We start from the raw sequence: 23,533 nt of genomic DNA on the forward strand, positions 1-23,533 counted from the left end.
AGGGATGAGTTGCGCCAGCACCCCAGGTCCCTTTCTCACCACACGCCGGGCCGCTCGGACGCATGTGCTCCCCGCGTGCGCCGAGCGCCCGCCACTCCCGCAGCGAGCGTCCCACCGCGCGCGGTCTCCTTCCAGGCTCCCGCGGGAGGGCGCGTGGGATGATGCTCTGGTCCCGGTGTCTTCCCGGAGCTCTGGCATCCGGAGCCGCCCTAGCCCGCCCTGCCGCAGCCACGGCCTGGGCGGGAGAAAGGAAAAAGGGAGGGGGCTGGAGAGGCTGGGCGCGAGGAGGAAAGGCGGTGGGGAGGGAAGGAGCGAAGGGGGAGGGCGGCTCTGTGCTCTGCGGCGCCTCCGCCTCGCCTCTCCCGGGCTGGCGGTGACTCCGGGTTCGCCCTCACACCCTCTCGCAGTTGCTCAGCCCCTTCTCCGCCCACCCTGCTTCCAGCGCCGCGCGCGCGGGAGGCGAGCTGCGGCCGGAGCGCGGCGGCGCCGGGGAGCGGCGGCGGTGGGTGTGTGCGTGTGTGAAGGACGCCGCCTCTCTCTGGCTCCTGCGTTCGCAGGCGGCGGCGGGCGGCCGGGCTTCTCGCTCCGGCAGCGGCGGCGGCGCACGAGGCGACAGCTGCGGCGGCTTCCGGAGTCCCGCTGCGAAGATGCTCAAAGTCACGGTGCCCTCCTGCTCCGCCTCGTCCTGCTCATCGGGCACCGCCAGTGCGGCCCCAGGGGCGGGGAGCCTCGTCCCGGATTACTGGATCGACGGCTCCAACAGAGATGCTCTGAGCGATTTCTTCGAGGTGGAGTCGGAGCTGGGACGGTAAGGCGGGGGGCGGCGGGCGCCCTGCACCAGGAGGCGCCCTGCGCGCGGGCTCGGGCTGGGGAAGCCCTCGGCAGGCACTGGGGATTGACCCTCTCGCAGTGACAGCTCCCTAGGATGTGGAAGCCGTCCCCCCTGCCCTTCTACTTCTCCCCGCCCAGTGAGTGCCTGGGAGAGAGCTAACCTTCATTCAGGTGCGACTTGGGCCCCCCCAGGGCGCCTAGGCCGGTGCAGCTGCTAGGATCAGCCGGACTCCCCCGCCCTCCCTCCTCGTCTCAGGCTGCCACTTCCCTCGGGTGATAGCTCCCACCGCACGTGGGCCCTGCTTTCCCAATTGCTGTCTTTGCTCACGATTATAGCTTGCCAAAGGGTCCTGTTTGTCTAGTTATTTTTTGGGGTGGGGGCGGAGGCTGCCCCTCCGAATCATGACAGAATTATTAAATTAGATTCCTCCTCCTTCCCCTCGTCAAGCTCTCCAAAGCAAGTGGCACTAGGAATTAAACTTAAATACTAGCTTCCCTGCAGAGTCTGCTCAGGAGTGAAGGGGGAAATGAATCATTTAAGAGAGTTGAAGGCAGAATAATGAACTAGTGTGGCTTTAAAGAGAAGCAGCATATGGATATGGAGTCCAGGCAGTGATAATTAGTGAGAAGAGTTCTGCTGCTCTTCTTTCATGTGCTAGAGAGATTTGTTTAAATTAGGTATGCAAAAAACCCTCTCCCTAGGGTTGCAGAAATGCCTCTCATCCCTTCTCTGAAGATCCAAACAGGTAGCAGTCTGGCCTTGTAAATGATTCCATATGTTCTCATATTTTTATCCATTGAAAATTAGTTTTTTCTTTCCCTTCCTTCCTTTTTTCCTTCTTTACTTTCCTTCTTTTCTTTTCTTTCTTTCTTTCTCTCATAGGTAAAGAGAATTGTTCTCAATGCTCATTTTAGATCTAGGCTGTTTCTTATAGGGAATCTGAAGATGTAATTTCAACTGTTGACAAGTTGCAGCTTCTGTACTTACTACTTCTTTGCAATTTCATTTTCCATTCTCTTTTTCCTGGAAATAGTTTAACTAACAGCCATTTCTTTTCTTTTCTTTTTTTTAATACCACTGGAGATCACAGAGAAGGATTCTAGATGTTGGTACTTAGTGGAAAGGTGTAAGGATCACTGCCCACCCCCCCAATTTGCTATTACAATTAAAGGTTTGTTGAGTATAGAAGGAGTGTAAAAAAGGCAGAACTTCTGAATGAAAATTTAATAATTTGTCACTGTTTAAAAATGTTTCAAAATATTTGATACATAAACCTCCATTCTTCATGAAGTTTTTTAATATTCATTTGAAGATCTGTTGTATGTAGGTTGAAATGAAATGACAATGATGTCTCTTTTTGTAAGATTCAAAACCTATAATAATTGTATGATGTGCTGCCGTGGAGCAGTGTAAATTTCTGATTAAAGAGATAATCTACTCAAAATTGTTTACGTGGTGTTTCAGAAACTGCCACATAGTCGAGGAAGTGCCTGGTGCTGCTGCAGGGACTGTCCCAGCAGCAAATCTGCTTTCTGAGTGACATTTACCCCAGATGCCTCTAATAAGCTGACTTATTGTCAACACGCATTGTCTTTATGAATAAGCTTCACCATCAGGAAACTTGAGAATTTTTTTTTTTTTAATTTGAGGAATGGGAAAGTGTATAGAAAAAAATAAACTGCCAATTACACACACATATGGGATGATAGACTTCACAGGACAAAAACCTAAGAAATTTGAAGTATTTATTTTAAGTTTGGTGTTACATGTTGAAATAAATTTTTGAGAATAAATATGAATCAATTATATAGATGCTTCTCAACTTATGATGGGGGTACATCCCGATAAACCCATTGCAAGTTGAAAATACTATAAGCTGAAAATGCGTTCAATACACTTAACCTAACAAACATCATAGCTTAGCCTAACCTACCTTAAACATGCTCTGAAGACGTACATTAGCCTACAGATGGACAAAATTATCTAAGAAGAAGTTTATTTTTTAATAAAGTTTTAAATACTGTGCACAGATGGGCATTTTTTAGACTTGAAGAGATGCACAAACACAAAACACAATACTCAAAAAACACTGGCAACACAGTATGCTGTAGAGTACTGGCTGTTTACCTTTGTGATTGCGTGACTGGGAACTGAGGTTCACTGTTGCTTCCCAGCACTGGAGACAGCATCCTACCGCATATTTCTAGCCCAGGAAAAGATCAAAATTCAAAATTTGAAGTGTGGTTTCTACTGAATGTGTATCACTTTCGCACCAGTGTCAAGCAGAAAAATCATAAGTCGAACCATCATAAATCGGGACTATGAGTACACTACTAAGATACTTGCTCTACTACTATCTAGTCTTTTGATTACTTTAAAAGACCACAGAATTAGAATACTTTGAGAAAAAAAGCTAAAAATTCTTACTTCCACTCTGTTTTTCAGCAGTGATGTGTACTGTTAGGTAAGTTCTTTGTAGGTGGCAGCACTGGCGAGATGCATGCTTACTTACTCTATTTGACTGAGACTTTGAGAAATATCATCACTTCGTTATCAGATTTGTTTCAACAAAATAAACCCAGAACATAAAGCAATTAGTATTCCAGATATAATTATTAAGAATTTATAAGGCCAGAGAATACAATAGAATTATCATCGTAGGTATTGACTGACAAAAGTCCTTTTCCTTCCTATACTAGTGATCGAGTTGAGTACAGTTAATTGGTTTCAAGTCTTTACTCTCAGCCTTGTGAGATCTGCCTGCCAGGGTGCCTCTAAGGCCAAAACATTTAATTCATCAGTCACATAGTTGTTATAAACATGCTAAGAGAACAGTGCCTCTGGTGTGCCTCTACTATTGTGGTTAGCTTTAGGGTGGAGATAGTCCCCTCCAGATTTAGTGATTTCTTGGTTCCTCCATTACAATTATCTTTTGTAAACTAGTGACTACTGATGGCAACCGGGGCAACACACCTTTAGCATGTGTTTGGGAACTTGAGGGGAGCTAAATTTCCAAGGCTATACCCACCTGCAGGCAGGTGCTGGCAGCGGATGGACATTCTGACATTCAGACCAGGGCAGATGTGATAACTTTGTTTTTCTTTGGGCGGGGGGAAGGGGTCAGGGTGGAGGGGCTATTTAAGAGTATCAGGCAAACTAATTTTCTAAAATCACATTTGAAAATACTGTGTTATTTATAGAATTTGTCAGAAAGTTTACAAAAATCATGATACACCAGTAAATTCAGCTTTACTTAAACATAGGAATTGGCCATGATCCTATTCAGGGCTCTATATCCTGGAGAGCAGTTGGTCTTTTGCCCAGTGATTTGAGAAACTAGCATTGTAAAGGCTTTTCCAAGGGAGAGGGGAGCTCGCCTCCCATCCAGATTCTGTCCAGAGGTTTGGCACATGGAATGGCAGGAATTGGCCTGGCCTGCTCTGTGGTGCAGGTTTGACCCTGTGCATGCAAACGTGCCCTTTTTTTAGTTGTGCCCCACCTTTTGTTTCTGCCTATTACGCCAGATATAATGTTTATAACAAAGCCAGAAGTATTCTCAGACACAGAAATCCAGGGAAACCAAATGAAAGATAATTAGGACAAAAGAAGAGTGTGTTAAACTATTTTGGGATCACTTTTTAAAAAACTTCCATTCCACTTCCTCTAGTTTCTTCAGGCTAGTGACTTTGGGTACCACCCCCAATCTGATTCATAATTTAAAAAATGTATTTATGTGGCAAATCAGTTGGACCATAATTATATAGGATCCTTTGCTATATATATATGATTGCTTAGGAACCAAATAGATTTAGATAGTGAGACATGTACGTGTATGTGTGCGTATAAAGCAGAAACAATTTCTTAAAACAATGTCTATTCTTATTACCAACTATACACTCTAATATTTTATGTTATGTTGTTTGATTTTATTTTCATTAAAAAAATACTGGCTAAACCCATTTGATTTCACATCCCATTAATGGGTTGTGACTCAGTTTAAAAAGTGCTGTTTTAGGCCATAAATCTGCGTATGACAGATTAAACTATGAGGCAGACTTCTTTTTAAAAAGCCCTGCAGACCAATTGGCAACATTGGGTGGTGTCCATTTGGCACAGCTCTGTAGAGGAGAATCCTCCTATCTTTGCCTCCAACTCATTATTGGGTTTCCTCTTCTAAACAATCTGGAAAAACTCTGGTATCTCCCCAAAGTTTGCTTGCACACAGTAACCTGAATTGACTGAGGGGGCAATGGGCTCATACTGGGAGCACCTTCACTGTGTAGAGGAGGAACTCAGAGGCCCGAGAAGTGGTATATTCTACACAGAAATGCATAATTCTGGCACTAGATAATTGTCAGCAATGCTTCCTATAAGGAAACGTGAGAAGTGTGCATTTTCTAAGAAAAGAGCTTCAACCAGTGCTCTTGGCTTGTGTTAGTGCTCTTGGCTCTGGTCAATATAACAAAATATCATAGACTAGGTGGCTTAAACAAATAACTTTTATTTCTCACAGCTCTGGAGGCCAGGATGTCCAAGAGCAAGGTACCAGCCAACTCATTCCCTCAGTAAAGGGTTTCTTCCTGTCTTGCAGATAGGTGGCTGTCTTCTTGCTGTGTCCTCACAAGGCAGAGAGGGGGAGGAAGAGAGAGAGAAACCGAGCTCTCAGGTGTCTCTTCTTACAAGGACACTAATCCCATCATGGGAGTCCCACCCTCATGACCTCATCCTAAACATATTAATAATGACCTCCCAAAGCCCTCACCTACAAATATCATTACATTTCAGGGTAGGGCTTCAAAATATGAATTTTGAGGGGACACAATTCAGCCCACAGCACAGCTGATGAAGAAACAGATCCTCCCTTTTTCCTTCCCCCTTCCTTCTCTTTGGTCAACCCACTTCTTAAGCCATTCTCTTGGCCAGTACTGAAATAACCTTGGTTTTTCCCTTACCCTGGGCGTTAAGGCCCCACAGCTTGTCCAGGTGTGCTGCTGGCTACTGGTCTCCTACTACACACACTGCACTTAAGCAGCTTGTGCTCTTTGGGGATAGTATTTTTTTTCTCTGACTAGGAATTAAAAATACACCTGTTCAGTCCCTGTCTTGTTCTCTGTGCATCCGATTCATTTCTCAGGCAGTCGACTCAGGCACAGGGTGGAATTGCAAGTGGAAGAATACAAACTGGGGCTGTGCAGGCTCTTCACAGGAGCACTGACTGTAATCTTCCAGAAGGCAGAGTCTGTGGGTTTGGCTTGTTCACTATTATGTGCTCATGCCTAGCACAGTGCATAGTGCCTAGCAGGTGTTCAACAAATGATTTGAAAGAGAATGAATCAGCCATAGTTAAGGGGCTAGGCACAGCAGGTGCACCCCCTGCCTCTTCTTTGAGATTTTGGTCCCTGTTGCTCTTGGCATTGTGGTGATCTTGGTTCTAATGACCTCAGGGTAAGAGAAATATTATAATCTGTTTATCTTCTCCCTGAAACTTGTGTGACCATAACCCTAATCTCACTTGGTATTGGTTTTCTTTCTTCACAGTGGGAGTATTGATAACTGCCACTTCTGTAGCTTGTAGGTGTCGACAATAATGCCACTTTTCTGTTGGCAGAGTGTTTTGTGGTTCTGAAATGAAAGGGATTCAGTTTCACCTTCACTATCACTTTACCACAGGCATAGCAGAATTAGGAGTTAAATCGAGTTGACTTTAAAGACATGAAATGCCTCCAAGCTATACCAACCCTAAAGTTAATGCATACATAGTAAATGCTAGATTTGGAAATGTATTCATTGGAAGGGACCTTAAAGTCAAGTGAAGACTATGAGATCATCATTGTTTTAAGAACACACAATTTTTCCATGTTAAATACTGTTACAAGGTTAAAAATAAATCCAGATTTTGGAGAAAAACACACACAGGTGCTGTCTGCTTCTAAACTGTTCTGGAGAACTTGACTTGAAAAAAGAGAAGGGAGGGGAGAGAGAGAGAGAAAGAGAAGAAAAACACTAACCACAAAATAGCTTCAAAGGATTTTCTTGTAAACACTTTACCCTCAGACATATATGTGTGGGTTATGTGTTTGCAGTAATACATTCAAGAACAAAGTACTGAGTGTTAGCCAAGTAAATTGTTTCAACTACTGGTAGTAGTTTTTTTTTTTTTTTTGTCCTGCCTGGATGAAAAAGTAGTTTGTTGTTTTATTTAAAACTCTCTTTTGGTAAAGCTACATATCTAATAAAAAGAATATTGATGTTTTAAAATTTCAAGGTCAAGTTCATTCTGCAAAATATGGTGTTTCCTTGAGTCAAAGAACCATATAATTCAGGCCAAAGAATAACTTTTCATGAAATCAATAGCAGCCAGAGTCAAGGTTTTACTCAAATTATATCAATCTTTACCTTGATTCTTCTTTCATCTATTTGTAGTTCAGGATCATCTGACGATTTCATAACTCCAGTGGTTCAATTAGGAAGTTGGATCTAAATATTTCTGGCATAGTGTTAGCACATAAAGGATGTAGACCCTTCCATACAGTTCGTTTTCTTTATTCTAATTGCAAATAGAGGGCAGTGGTTGATTGGGTGATGTAAAATAGTGAAAGGTTTAGGTCAGAGGTTTTCCCCAGTCGTTATCTTATCAGTGACAAAGACCAAATAAGGAAAGGAACAGTGTCTGGAGAGAGGGTGATTTATAATGATGGGTAAACGGTAGATCTTTCTCTTTTCTCTTAGAGCAGAGTTATTCAACCTAGGCACTGTAGACACTCTGGGCTAGATAATTCCTTGTTGTGGGGGCTGTCCTGTGCACTGTAGGATGGGTAGCCGTGTCCCTGATCTCTACCCACTAGATACCAGTAGCAAGCCCCCTCACCAAGTTGTGACAGCCAAAACTGTCTCTAAACATTGTCAAATGTCACCCTCCTCCCCTGTTGAGAACCATTCTCTTGAACTAGTCTTTTACGTGGTTTTCTTTCAGTTACGTAGACAGTAAACAACAGGGAGGTTGATAGATTAAGTTCATTTGGCTTTACCGAGTATCTGCTACAACCAAATGTTTCTCCCATTTCTATGTAATGCCATATATGCATATATGATTTCTGTCATATATGCATACCACCTGTGCTATAGTTTGCTTAGTAGTTTTGTTTAAATCCCTTTATTTTTAACTTAAATTTACTTACAAAGAATACTTATTTTCACTAAATTGAAAAACCACAAATAAAAGCAAATTGTATATGCCATACATAGAAGCAAATTGTAAAAATAAATTGCAATGAAACACAGCATTTTTATTAAATTGTAGCTAGAAATGCTTCCCTGCATAAGGCTGTATGTCTGAGGATTGTTCTTTTTGTTAAAAAGAGAGATTATCAAAGATTAGCAGGGTTAAAACCATAATAGCACAAATTGAGGTTTTCTTCTTGATGTAATCAGAATGATTGAAAGATAATCGAAAGAAGGATGTTCCCATTTTTTTTTATTTTTTGTTATTTAATTCCATGCCTTTGTGCCACATAAAGTTCTCTAGGTTATAGGTCTGACCTTTTGAATGATTATGACCTAGACGATGTGTGTTGGCAGAGTGAGGGGCTAGAGTGTGGATGAATATCATGAATAAAACGCTCTTTGGCCTCCAAGTATATGGGGTACTGATAATAAGGCATCAACAATAAATCTAATACAAGATAAATGAATACATAAATAAACAAATAAATGAAACTAACATGCGACAGAGATATAACCACAGCAGTCCTTATGACAGAATGATAGTTCTTACTGAGAGGACCGGGATGTCTTCACGGGGGTGGAGGGGACCTGAAGTTTGGCAGGATTTTAGCAGGTAGATCTCTGGCAAAGGGCATGCCAGGCGGAGAGTACATTCTAAGGAGGGGCAAAAAATGGCAGATAAATGCAGGATGTACATTTTATTTTGCAAAATTTACAAAGCATGGACATTGCAATGGCGGATAAGGTTAGCAGGGTAAGGTAATACCAGACCAAAGATGGCCTGTAAAAAAGAAAAAAAAAAGGATGCGTCTACGTCACTTGGAAACCTAGATTGTAGATAATGTAATTATTATGAGAGCGATAGGTGGCTACAGAAGCATCTGCGTCTTGGGCTGAGGTTGTGGGACACAGAACTTGCCACTAACCTCTAATCTGTATAAAACATGGGGCTGGGTAAGAGAAAACTTACTATGTTGGTTTAAAAACAAAAGAAAGAAAAATCCTCCCATATCCTGCGACTAGATAAGAAAGGGGAAGTGTGGGATGGAGATCAGTTGCTTACACCAGGTAAAGAGCCAGCAAAAGGAAAGCCAGTAAATATTTTAGGCTTTGGGGCCCCCTTTGTCTCTGTTGAAACCCTCAACTCTGCCATGGCTGAGTGAAACCGGGCATATACAACACACGGACAAATGCACATTGCTGTCTTCCAGTGGAAGATTATTTATGACAGTGAAATTTGAATTTTATATCATTTTTCCATCAAAAAATGATATTCTTCTTTTGATTTTTAAAAACCATTTCAAAATTTAAAAATTGTTCTTAGATTGCAGACTGCACAAAATCAAGCAGCTGCTAGATTTGGCCCATGGTTTGCTAACCTAGACCAATCCAGCTAAAATTCTGTTCCTCCTCAGTTGCGTGAGAATTTCAAGTTAAAATGACATCAAAACTTCAATTATTCAAGAAACCGCCTCGAATCTCTTTTTCACTTTGAAAATGTCAACCTGATATTAGTTTTCCAGCTGAGCACATCCTTTAAATGCATACTCATTCTTTTTCTAGATCTACTGAAACTGCTGCAGTTAACAGTTCTAACTTGTGTAGCATGTTGACTAGTTCTGTTCCATTCATCTGTTTTCATTCTTCCTTTTTTATTTTTACCTGGTATTGACTGTATGATTGATGTTTACTTCATACAATGTTTTTGAAAATGAAAAAGTTTTACCTGAAGTGTGTTTAAGTTAAATTTCCATGCCGTGATCAGTGTTCATATCCAAAGACTATGGGTGGGTAATTTGTTTTGTACATAATGAATAGGTTTCAAGTTGATCTTTATTATATTTGGGGTGAGAATAATATGCTAGATAAACTATTGATAAAAGATTTACCTCTAACTAGTAAAGTTTAATTTTTCTGTATATTATCTTTGTGTTGAATAATCCTTTTATAAGCTGTGCATATATCTCAGATGGAATAATTAAGGTCCTTTAAATTGGGACCCTGTTCAAATAAGCAATCTTCTGAAAAAATAGAATTATTCCTTTTTTATTGAATAGACTTTAGAACTAAACAAAATCAGCCACTCATATTTGAACTAAACAAGAGGTTTCTAAAGTGGGATGTCCTTATCCAAAGGGTGTGTAATACAATGGGATGCCAGAAGGAAGTAGTACATAATCTTTTTTTTTTTTTTTGCTTTTTATTTTTGTTTTGGGGTGTTTTAAAAAGCACATTATATATTGGGTCAGTAGCACACGTATAGCATCAATAGATAGATTAGTGTACACAATTTAGGAGCATGGGTCAAAGAATGGTAGTTATAAGTGGATACTGAATAAACTACTTATATTTAGTAAACATTCTACTTTATGAAAATGAGTTTAAAGCAGATACATAGATCAAAATGCAAACGAAAAAGAAATCATATTGCAAGATGTGTCTTTGTGCACAAAGGGGAAGTGGGTACATATGTGCACTTGTTATGCATTTCAAGACTACTTGATGAAAGGTTTTGATAAGAACTTACTGCCGTTGTAACCAAAAAAGTCACACAGAAGAAAATAGAAAAAGAATAAAGGAATACAGCTTGCACTCATCAGGCAGAGGGTTGAATGAATTTCGGGTTGAACAAGAAAGATCAGTGGTCATAGAGTTTAGAGGAGAACAAAGGAGACAAGTGGAGTGTTTCAAAATTTATTGACAAGAATCTCAATTTTAATATAACTAATGTACCTCATGACAAATTTTGCCAACTGCTTGCTTAGGCAGCTAAAGGCATTGACCTAAAGTGTTTTGAGGGCAGTGCTTGAAGAGTTATGGGCATTAGTGCCAGGATGTTGAATTTAACCCTGTTAATAAATGCATTGTCACTTATTTGTTAAGTCATGCTTCAGGGTGATTTGGTTGAAAAATTCACCAGGTACAAAAATATCTCTTAGGAAAAAAAGAGACTTAGATTTGAAACCACTCTCTGATTAGAATAGTCTCTAAAAAAGGTAATGGATATGACATGTTCTTACCTGTTTCCTCTACTAGTTTGTCATAGCATTCTTTATTTAAAGTGTACTTTCTTTGATTTATGTCACGACTGTAGACAGAACTTGACTAGTATTACCAACCAGAACATAGAAGAGGAGGGGATAGTGAATCTGTAAATGTCATTGTGTTCACACATTTATTGTTATCTATGATGCAGTATCTGGATGATTTCTCCCCATTTTGTGTCCTTATAGACTATTGGATAGGGACCTTTGCTTGCATTTTGTTTTTCATTGTGCAGAATTTTACACTTGTCAAGCTTGATCCACCTTATGGCACTATATTGAAGGGACAATTAGTGACTACTCTAACTTACTAAGTGACTACCTTCCATTTGGGACATTAACAGACACACAAAATTGTTTCTTAGTTGTAACAACTGTTCCACGTTTAGTCTTTACCAGGATTTAAATATACTGCTACCTATTCATTCAAGTGAATCTTACGTTTTTTTCAAAGCTCTCTATCAGAACAACCACTGAGAAAATGAGACTATGCTATTAAATGTGACCAAATTCAAAATATATAATTCAATAAATCAGCCTGGCCTAGGGTGTTCAGTTATAATAGGCCTCTAAAGATTTCTTCTGTGAATGGAAACATTTTTAGTGGCTCCTTTGGGACTCTAGATCCTTCCTTTCCTTTTCCCCTCAATGTGAACATGTAAGCTAATAAAAATGTTCAATGAGGTAAACTGGTGAGCTCTCCTGAGTGCAGCCTGTAACTAAGAACGTAATAAACAGAGCTTGTCATATGTATGGATGCCACATTAGTGAAGTGGAAACCTGAGCAAATTATAATACCGATAATCTCCAGCAAACCGCTACAGTTCTTTACAATGTTGAGGTAGCAGGCAATGCAATGTCAGGACTGAACTGAGGCTGTTGGGGAGCCCTGGCCAGGCGAGGGCAGCAGAGTGCAGTGCCAGGCTGAGCAGGCAGGTGGAGGAGGAGCGTGAGCCTCAGGGAGCTGCCCTCCCAGGGCAGAGGTGGGCGAGGCAGCTACTCAGGATGGCCCTGGGGTGGGGGTGGCTGTTCTAGACAGTTGAATCGGTGGGGGTGAAGAAGGACAGCTGAGCAGGGCAGGGACTGAGGCTGGAACAGGCAGGATAAAATTGCTACTTGACAGCTGGCCATCTTTGTTTTTGGGCATCCAGCTGAACCTCACTCAGCCTCACTGGGAAAGCGAAGACTGTGCTAGTGTGTTCCCCACAGGGTAGCTGTGACAATTAAAGGAGATCACATTTGCAAAACACTGAACTCCATACCCGGCACGTAAATTTAATATCATTCCCCAGACAGGCCACAAGGTGGGAGGCAGGGGATGATGATCCTGAACTGGGTATTGATAGGGTAAATACCTGATTAGTGCAGCTCATACAGCCTTGTTAGCAATCTGACCTCAACCAGCCTCATTCCCCACCCCTTCTCCCCCTGATCACCATCCCAGGATGTTTACCAGGAGCTTGATGTGGTTCTACTGTCTATGTATATTGCTAATTATTTCAAGAATACTGCTGGGTGTTTGTCACCAGCACCGTTTTACAGATGAGGAAGCTGAGGCTCTGAATGGTGAAGCAGCTTGTCCAAGCACTCCCAGCCAGGTGGAGGGGAGCAGAGCTGAGATTCAAGCCCAGGTTTTTGAGACTCCTGCATCCATGCACTTTCCGCTCTCCCCGACCTTGGCCGCACGGGCTCCTCAGGGCCCCTCATATCTCTATGGTGCTGTGAATGAAGCTCCCTTGGCCTGAAATGCTCCTCTCCTGCAATCCCTCTGGGGCAGTCTTAATCTCTCTCACTTCCCTGCTCTCATATCATTTCATACATGCCCACCTCTAATGTTTATGGTATTACAGGTAAATGCCTTGTGGTCTTCAGCACCAGAACCTTTGCTACTTGGGCAAACCCATCTTTCATCCCCACTACTAAGCCCATCCTTCCAACGAATGCCTGCCCCCAGTAAGTGCTTAATAAATGTTTGTGGAATATCATGTGAAGAGGAGAACATCAGAGGATTAGTTGCAGGATAACAAGCAGGACTTAAATCTCTTTTTTTAGGACGTTTTCCCTATAGCAACCCCCTGCTAAACCAGCATACTGTGAAATTACCTGCTGAACGCCTGCCTTCCTCTCCCTAGAATGCAAGCCGTTGAGGGTCTGGCTTTGTTCACTGCTGTGTTCCCAGCACTGAAAGCAATGCCTGGTACATAGTGAGCACTCTAAATATTTGTCGAGTAGTGAGTCGGTTTCACCAGTGAGGCTTCCACAATTGAAAGTCGTTTTGAACTCAAGGAGCTCTGGTCTTTTATCAGTCTACTCTGTCTTAAAGGGCCCCATCTCTGAATGATGGGAATACTGTCCCCTTCTGTGATTCAGTCATCCACTTCTAAGGTCCCGTCTGTCCTCAAGCACCTGCTCATCTGTGTTTTCTTCCAGTTAAATTCTCTGGGCGATTACGTTCTTTACTTGTGTTCGGGAGACAGAACAGCTTTTGGAGTAAGTAGGGCTCTAAGCTCCCAAGGCTTTTTAAATGTGCTGGAGGATCCTTGAATAAATTTTATTCTTATTTTGTGCTTTTAAAATGCTTTTCCTTTTTTTTAGAAACATGCACTCATTGTTATATTTGCTCATTTTTACTTCCTTTAGTGAACCATTCAAATGCTGGCAATAATTGTGGATATCTAGGATAGACTTTAGCAAGAAGGTGTGTTTTCAGGCTCTCCCCACCCATTGAGTTTTGTTTTTAAAAGGAATCATTCTTTTTAAAATGCTTGACTTATGACCCCTCTGTGGCCGTGTAACCAATTAGCAATATCCAGTCACATGGTTGTGTGACATAGTCCTGCCTTGAGCACGGGTGGGGAAGGAGGAGCTAAGGAGAGGGTGGGTCATGAGTGAGATAAGAGCAGAAAGAGTCTGTTCTATGTCTGTCTTTATTGGGGGGTATTATTTAAAAGCCATCTATTGAGCTGTTTAATTCTTTGATCAAAAAAATAAATCACTGCTTGACTTAACTTCCAAGTAGGGTTATTAAATTTATGTTTGTGATTTTTATGCACTGTCAAAATGATTATTCTGAAAAATGTGTATGTTTCCATCTTTATTTTGACAACCAGAGGCCAGGGGAGTGTGGTGAAAGGAAACGGTGGGTGGGGAGAAGAGGGGCAGAGACAGGGCGGCGGGGCGGAAGGAAGGCCACTCCTCACCAGCTCCGCTTCCTGTTTCCCGAGTCCAGTTTACAAGCATGTCTGTCCCTTCCTGATTTCTCTGTTTCCTTTGTCCCATCAGAGCCCATGTACCTTGTATTTTCCTTGTATTGCCCTCTCCTTACGGAGTGAGGGTTTGTGTTTCCCTAAAATTCATATGTTGAAGCCCTAACCCCCAATATGATGATATTTAGGTTTAGATGAGGGGCCCTCATGTTGGGATTAGTGCCCTTAGAAGAAGAGACACCAGAGAGCTTGTCGCTCTCTCTCTCTCTCTCTCTCTCTCTCTCTCCCCCTGCCATGTAAGGACACAACAACAAGGCAGCCATCTGCAAGCCAGGAGGCAAGTTCTCAGCAGAACCTGTCCATGCTGGCACCAGATCTCAGACTTCCAGCCTGCAGAACTGTGAGAAATCAATGTTTGCTGTTTAAGCCACCCAGTCTATGGCACTTTGTTATGGCTCTCTTCCCCTGTTTGGCACCTGTCTGACTTTAGAGTTTAAAGAAGGTGATGTGTTCTTCTTTCCCACGTGTCCACCATTGTTTTTCTCCCGCATGTTGGGGAATGCAGGGCAGAGACCCACTTCACAAGGAGTGTCGCCCTCTCATTTGCTCTGTCTAGGATGGCTGGAGCGGACTCTGAGTTGTTCTTTTCTTTCTCCCTTTTTTTAAACAAGAGTAGGGCTCCCTAGCATACTGCCACCTTGCCGGACCCTAGACTGGGACAGTTCTTCTGTGGCCACAGCCCCTCTTCCTCTCCTTTGCCTCCCAGCACTTGGTGTCTCACTGTGCGTCCATACCTGTTGGCTTTCCAAGGGCCAGCGCCTGCCAGCTCCCAGGGCATTATTTCCTCGGCAGCTGGCACGGGATTTTTTTTGTTGCCAACTCGAAGCTCAACTATTAAAAAATAAAACTTGGCCCATCTTGAGTGTCATATGTTTCCATCGGGACTTGGATCCGCGTTCTGGCACAGCTCACATGATCGCTTTGGGCACCTCTCTCAGGACCGAGAACCCAGTGTTCCTCTGGGTCTCTGACCACATTTTCACCCGCTCATTCCAAATGCCGTCTCCAACTTTGAAAAACCTGTGATGCTTACAATTAGCTGAGGGCTAATTTACCATTGTTTTGCTTGGTTTTACTGATTTTTTTTTAAAAACCTGTTCAGTGTTTCTTTAGCACTAGGTTGTCTTCTCTGGCTGTTGGTGTCAGTTTTATCTCTTTAATTTTAAATTCCCAAGAATAAGTTTTGTGTGTCTTAGGTTGATGATAGCTAACATACAACACTGAAATGGGGATGTTTACTGCATGACTTTGCATAAGCATGAGGTGATTCAAGAAAGGGGAGTTTTAATTATGGAGATTTTAAAATATTAAATTAAAAGAACAGGCTTTGGGGTTAGAAAGACCTACAATAGAGTCCTGGTTTATCCACTTATGAACTGTATCATCTTAGACAGGTTTTCGATGAGCCGCATGTTCTTCATCTGTAAGAGGAGATAATAATAATTAAATGAGGTCAGTGCATTCATTATACATGGTAAATGTCCTGTGAGCATTAGATATTATTGATATGAATTCTGGATTGGCTGTCTGTAAGGATGGAGAGAGTGTAGGTGATTGGATATGACTGTCTCTCAAAGACGTCTTCAAATTCTAAGACTCTGGAGAAGTGTTGGCAGTAGGCCTTAGTCATTTTCTGCTGCTACTTTTGAGCAAGTTTTCTGAGATGCTAAGTTTCCCCTTTACCAAAGGGTAGTAACATCATGCAATATTTGTACATATTCGACTACTGTTCTTTGTATTTCACATATTGAAAAGAATGTGTAATATAACCTTAAGATTTTCCACATTTGCTGACAAAAGGACAGTTGTGCTGGTTTAAAATAACTGCTGTAGGTGGCTCTTTCTGTAAAATTTTTACAGTTTGCTTCTAAGAAGGGTGTTAAAATTAGAAAATATTAATCTTTTTGTTGCTTCGAGTTCTTATTTGCACTAACTTTAACTCTTTGTCATAGATTCGTTAATTTTTTATTCAGAATGATGCAACCTTCACTGGGAAGTTAAATAACCAGACCCCGAATTATTGTAACGTGCCTGTGATTCGGAAATAAAGAACAGAGCTCTGGAGATCATTTAAGGATCTGTTAGTCTGTGTACACTCATGAAGAAAAATATATCACATGGAAGAGGCTTCTTATATTTGAATGATGGCATTATCTATTAGCCATTCCTAGAAGACGTATTTCTCTAACTTGGTACCTAAGTGGAAAAATAAAGTTTGATTTCCAGTTTTATCGCACATTTTTTTAGTAGCTGCTTTTAATTGTCTTAGTCTCTTTTTTGGTAAAGGGATTTCTTTGCAGCACCTAAGATAAAAAATTAATACACTTTGAGAAATCTGTTAATGAGGTACCCATGACTAGGGAAAAAAGGGGGAAAATAGAGACCAGATGATGTAGGAAATGCCTTACCTGAATGTCATTCAGGGCAGGGGTATTCACTCTGGAATGGCTCTCAGGAAAAAGGAGAGATTGAAAGGTATCAGATATCCAACCTTCTCAAGATGTCTTCTGATTCCAAGATGCAACACTGAGAATAAAAAGCAAGGCTGCAGCCCCCATAAAATAAACCTATGAGTTTAATAGATATTAATGGAGCCCCCAGTGGCAACCATGGTGTTGTAAAGGTACATTCCAACTCTGGTACCTATTAGCTGTTTATTGCTGATGAATCTTTTTTTTTTTTTTTCAAGTTTTTTATTTCAGTAAAGTTTTATTTAATTATCAATTTTGGTTGCTGAAGAATCTTTTAAATTGTCACAAGCCTTACTTTTCTCATCTGTAAAATGAAATCCTTTTCACAGGATTACTGCAAAGACAGAAAAGATAAATTATGTGCTATATTTGTTAAGCAAAAAATCTGTGTACATACAACATATTTTTGGATAATAATTATGATTTTTTTTTGCTATTAACTAAATTCCAGACTTTATTAGTATTTCACCAGCTTTTCATTAACATCCTCTTTCTCTTCCAGGGTCCGATCTAGGCAACCATATTGCGTTTAGTTGCCCTGTTTTCCTTGATCTGTGGCAGTTTTTCCATCTTTCCTTGCTTTTCCTGACCCTAAAAGTCTTGAGCACTACTGGTCAGGTATCCTGTAGAATATCCCCCAATTTGGGTTTTTCTGTTGTTTTGAATGATTAACCGGGGTTCTGACTTTTGGGTAGGAATACCACAGAAGTGCCCTCCTTGTGAGGTCATATCAGAGAGTGCATGATGCCATATGAGATTTCTGGTGATGTTAACCTCTGTCACTTGTCAGATTCCTCCACTGTACAAGTGCTATTTTTCCCTTTCCTTACTCTATCTAGTCTCTTGAACTGGGTGACTAAGTCTAATCCACCCTTGGGAGGGAGAGGGCTTAAACTTCACTGTCTGGAGTGAGGGGATATCTACATATATTATTTATAGTTATCTGTTAAGGAAGATTGCTGAGGCGTTATTTCATTGCCAATAAATTCTTGCATGTATAGAAAATGATCGAATGTCCTAAGTAATTTTCCACAAATTTTGTAAAATAAACTGCTGCCAATAAATCATGCAACTGGAAATGTACTGACTAGTGAGAAGCTTTGAATCTGGTAGGAGAAGCTGTTCCTGGAACCTTGCACTCAGGCAATGGAGGATATTGGAGATGAGGGCTGAAAGGGAGAGCATGAAGTCAGAAAATCTGTTTCATCTTGACAGAGGTAGATCAACCCTAGGCAATAACTGTCCCTGTGTGTGTCTTGTCAGTGCATAATTCATAGCAGGAATGGGCCTTATTTAGGTTGACCTGCTGGAACTCTCCATTGGAAGATCACACTGGCAACTTTGATGCCGGCTATTCAAAACTAACTCCATCTTCCACTTACCCCAAACAACAGCCCCAACAACTTGTGTAGCCCATTTTAGTAAATGTTACCCCCATCCACTTTGGCTCCCTACCTAGAATCACTGGAGGCATTCTGGACTTGTCCTTCACCCCCACTAATAAGACGTATTATCCCCATTGATAGGTGTCTGACCCTGGGCAAGTCACTTATCTTTTCTGAGCTTTGGAACAGGTATAATAACCTAATAATGTTATTATGAAGATTCAGTAAGAGAGTGCATTATAAAGTTCTTGGCATAATGCCTAATATATTGCACACATTCAATAAAGACTAATAGGTACAATTTCTGTCTCTTAAATATATTTTAAATCATTCCTCTCCTCTCTGTGGCCACTAGTCCTTTTAGTTTAAGTCATTTGGAACTCTTTCCTCGATTATTGCACTCGTATCTTAAATCTCATCTCTAATTGCATCCGTTTCCCATCTGTTCAGATGACCTTCCTAAGGCCAAATTTGATTATGTCACTCCCCTGCCTAAAATCCTTTAACATCTTCCATCCCATCCAGAATGTGGAACTCCTTTACAGGGACAGTAGGTCTTTTCAGAACAGCTCCTGTTGCTCTTCCTGTCTTAACGCTCACCATGCCTGCGTTCTCACCCAGGCTCCAGCCCCTCAGCTGTTTTTCCTCACTTAGGATGTGTCGTGATGTCCCACATCTGTGTGTAGCAAACTTCCTCCCCTTGCTCCACGCCCCGCTTGTCTACTTCATAAACAAGATAGGGCAGGTGTCATCTCAGGGAAGGCCCTCCTGGCTCGAAGGCAGGCAACTTTCCACTCTGCCTTTACAGTTTGGCGCACTACTGCTAGCGCCTCTCTGCCTCTACATACAGATTGGGAGCATCTCTAGGATTTTTTAGTTCCCATGTGCTCCACAGGCCCTGGCAGATGTTAAAAATAAATTATTCAATGACATTTGTTAAACACAGTAAAGCAGGCTCTTATGTAGGATCATTGAAACAGATACAGGGACCACTGCAATGGGGTCTTGCAGTGGAAAAGGGAGAGCTGGGGCCCAGTTCCAAAGACAGCATGATCAAGTGGGAATTCATAGCCAAGGAGCAGGGACAGTGGATGGAAAATTACTAAGAGGAAGCATCGGGGTTAAGGGGGATTCTGGCTCAACCAACCTCACAGTATTCTTGCTGAAGGCGGCCAGGGTCATCCCATATTACTTGGGGAATGGTGGAGGATAAGGAACCTGATCAGATTTCAAGTGTGATCAGATATTGAGGGTAGGGGGTTCTTGCTAAACTGACTTAGCAAGGTCCTTGCAAAAATATTTTATAAAGAATTGCACAGATGGGCCTAGCAGAAGGTTCAGGAGCCTGACTAAAGTTTGTTCCAGCAAAGAATCTTTGTCATAAGGGGTAGATTTTTTTTTTAACTGTTGACTGCCTGCTGGGTTGTATTAAGACTGAGTTAACCTAAGTGGGAGTTTTCATAGTCTTGTGATGGTGATGTCTCCTATTCCCCTCTCTGTCAATATTTTTTGTTGTTGTTGTTATTGGGTTTTTTGGAAGTTTTTTTGGTTTGTTTGTTTTGATTTTGGTTTTTGTGGTGTTGTTTTTTGCACCTTTTGAAGCCTTTTCAGAGAATGAGGCAGGATTTAGGCAAATATCTGAGAGAAATGCATAGACAATATTTCTCTCCTGTGTTTAAAAAGGGGCACGGCTGGGGTATGCCAAGCTTCAGAGTGTGAGCACACTGAAGGTATCACAATTGTGTCTTGGGCCTGTATCTACCAGACTGAAGCATGCATACATCTTCTTCATTCTCAAGATTCTGACTTAGATTTTGCAGGAATTTAGAGCTGGACAGCACCCTAGAAATCAACCAGTCCAGCGTTTCCTTATGCAGGTGGAAAAGCTGAAGCACAGAGAGATCATCTGTCTTTTGCAGCACTCCAGAGCTAGTTGGTAGTAGACACAGAACCAGAACCTTGATGCTGTGACACACTTTTTTTCCTCACAATTGCCATTTGCAGAAACTTGGGCTTAAACCATTTCTGGCTCTTTCTCCTACCGGTTTCCTGAATTATTTCAGAATACAAAATTTCTTATGTTCAAGAAGCTATTACTGGCCGGGCGCGGTGGCTCACGCCTGTAATCCTAGCACTCTGGGAGGCCGAGGTGGGTGGATCGCTCAAGGTCAGGAGTTCTAGATCAGCCTGAGCAAGAGCGAGACCCCGTCTCTACCAAAACATAGAAAGAAATTATCTGGGCAACTAAAAAATATATATATATATAGAAAAAATTAGCCGGGCATGGTGGCGCATGCCTGTAGTCCCAGCTACTCGGGAGGCTGAAGCAGAAGGATTGCTTGAGCCCAGGAGTTTGAGGTTGCTGTGAGCTAGGCTGACGCCACGGCACTCACTCTAGCCAGGGCAACAAAGCGACACTCTGTCTCAAAAAAAAAAAAAAAAAAAAAAAAGAAGCTATCACACACTCAGATTTTAAAATTTGCACTATTTTCAACCTTATATGTTATGTTTACTTTTTTTTGCAGAGGATATGCCTTAAAAATTAAAATGCGACAAAAAGTATTAAACATTGGATAATATTTTACACTTGACTTCTCTCCCATTTTGGACAGTGTTCACCTCGTAAAAAACCTTTGCCCCCAGATGTATTGGAATCACATCTAAGAATTCCAGCCTGCATGTCAGTTTGCATTATGTTCCTGTTCCTGAGTGATTTGGGGGCTGAGATGCCCATTCTTATACATCTCACTGAAGAAACTGGTCAAATATGCAAGTGCACCATCCACTTTTAAAAGCCAGCTTATATTAAAATATAACATAAAGTAAATCCCTTTTTGTTTGTTCTTCCCGACTCCAGGAAAATTGAATGCTTGAGTAGATGGACTGATTAATATATTAATAGAATATTCAATAGAACTTAGGAGCTGGAAAAAGCACATGGAGGCTTGAGCATGTCATGGAGCCAAGCTTATTTTTTTACAGTTAGGGACGCTATTGATTCCATAAGTTATTTATAAGAGAAATATATTGGATATTTATCCTTAGTTTCAATTAATGCTGTCAGCGCCTGATTTGCATTAAATACATATTCTTGTTTTTTCTTCCTTACCCCAGTAATTTCACTGACTACAGTGATAGGCTATCACATGAAGTTTTAAATTGTTTTAACTGGTAAGAAAAATTATTTTAATTTATTATTGATAACAGTGGCAGAAGTTGTTTATCATAACGGGAAAAATTGCAACAATGTCATATTTCTTTTCTTCTCATGCCTATACCTAAGGTTGTGCTGAAGAATGCATATACTAACACAGTTAATGCCAGATCTTTTCTTCATTTCTTGGTCTACCTTCTGACGTGAGTCAGCACTACCGTGTTCTTATTTCTCTCAAACAACTTCTACTCTGACCCCTTCCATCTGGTTTTTATTGTCATAATTTTATTAAATAGTGACGATTGAATTCCACTTGATTTCCACCTCCCAAACTGATTCTCTGATCTCATTTTTTAAACCTCTCAACTGCTTGTGAATCTGTCGACGACGAATACTCCCTTAACTTTAACCATGGCTGTGCTCTATGTGCCGTGGAATGTTGAGCATTCATAGTCAAAGTTACCGATGTAAATAAAACTTACACAAAACTCTGTTGGGTGAGTTTATCGTAATCATGTGAGCAAAGTTATCAGCCTCAGGAATATGGCTCTCACGAATGCCTATAACTTATATAACCTGTGTTCAACCAAAGCATGTTTCTATTTTTATTATTCTATATCTGTTTATAAAAAGCCTCACTGTTAACAGTTTTTCCTGCCACCATATAGAGCAGGGATTTCTAACTTTGATTCATAGACTTTTGTGCCTAGGTCTTAGGACTGCATGAAGCTCCTGAAATTGGATGCTGAATTTTATGTGTGGAAGCATTTTTCCTAGGAGAGTGACCATGACTTTTATCAAATCCTCAGAGATGTTTAAGGAGTGCTGATGTGTGAGGTTCATCCATACAAACATATTCTTCCATATAATCAGGATGGCTGGGGAGCACCAGACTTGTGTTGACAAACTTCTTTTTTCCCTTTTCTGCTGCCCCGACCAGTCCCTATTGCCAAGAAGATTTTCTATATTCTTATATCCCCAGTTTTTACCTCTTCCACGTTCTCTTTTGTGAGTTAGGATTCCTTTATGTGCAAGTGTACTTTAATAGATACATACTGAAGCACCGAAAGAAATCCAGCTCAGGTCTTCTTTTTTTTTTTTTGAGACAGAGTCTCACTCTTTTGCCCGGGCTAGAGTGCCATGGAGTCAGCCTAGCTCACAGCAACCTCAAACTCCTGGGCTCAACCAATCCTACTGCCCAGCCTCCCGAATAGCTGGGACTACAGGCATGCGCCACCATGCCCAGCTAATTTTTTCTATATATTTTTAGTTGTCCGATTAAGTTCTTTCTATTTTTAGTAGAGACGGGGTCTCGCTCTTGCTGAGGCTGGTTTCGAACCCCTGAGCTCAAACAATCCGCCTGCCTCGGCCTCCCAGAGTGCTAGGATTACAGGCGTAAGCCACTGCGCCCGGCCCCAGCTCAGGTCTTCTTAAACAGTGCAGTTTAAGATTTATTGGCTCAAATAAATAAAGTCTAGAGATTATTCAGGTTTTACATGTAGTTTGACTTGGACTACAGATTTCTTTCTCTGCATTTCTTTCAGCTTTGCTTTTCTAGGTGTGTTAGCTCTGCCTTTATACCAGTTTCCCTCATGGTAGCAAGATGTAGTCGCTTGGGTCCTAATTCTGGCAACCAGCTATCAACATCCAGGACAGCAGGGGTCTTTACTTCCTTCTGTTATTTAATAAACCAAAACCAACCATCCTGGTCCGGGGGATGTGTGTGCATTAATTGATTTAGGCCTGGATTACCACCATACCTGAACAAATCAGAGACAGAGGGGATGAGATTATGGCACCTGATTTATGCCAGTTGGAGTCTACTTTTAGGATTTTGGCAATCCTAACTTTTGTGTATGGGGGTGGGGGCGGGGCGTGCTGGTAGAATCATGCTGAGCAGCAATTAATAATATTTATTATATCCCTTAAATAAAGTGGGGTTCCAGCATATAGCTCCTGGTATCTTGTTATAGTTAGGCTGTAGAAGATAGGATTTTATTGCTGTAGAAGATGGGAACTTATTGTGTTTCCTAAGGAAAGTTATATGAAACATTAGTTCCTTGGGATGTTTTATCAGAGTTCTACCAGAGAAAAACAGAAACAATTCTATCTATCTATCTATGTGTGCATGTACATATGATATATATAAAAATATTA

The 23,533-nt window shown here is 41.4% G+C and overlaps 1 protein-coding gene across 1 annotated transcript in view; it reads left to right on the forward strand.

Annotated features, from left to right (window-relative positions):
• The first annotated feature begins 542 nt into the window (after positions 1–542).
• CAMK4 (calcium/calmodulin-dependent protein kinase IV) overlaps positions 543–23,533 on the forward strand; it is a 257,674-nt gene continuing 234,683 nt past the window's right edge. Inside the window, 1 exon segment of the mRNA XM_012659519.1 lies at positions 543–808. Coding sequence (XP_012514973.1) covers positions 648–808 — 161 coding nt within the window. The 5' untranslated portion in view covers positions 543–647.

The sequence above is a fragment of the Propithecus coquereli genome, unplaced genomic scaffold, assembly GCF_000956105.1.
Source record: "Propithecus coquereli isolate 6110/MARCELLA unplaced genomic scaffold, Pcoq_1.0 Scaffold62, whole genome shotgun sequence".
Taxonomy (NCBI): Eukaryota; Metazoa; Chordata; class Mammalia; order Primates; family Indriidae; genus Propithecus; species Propithecus coquereli.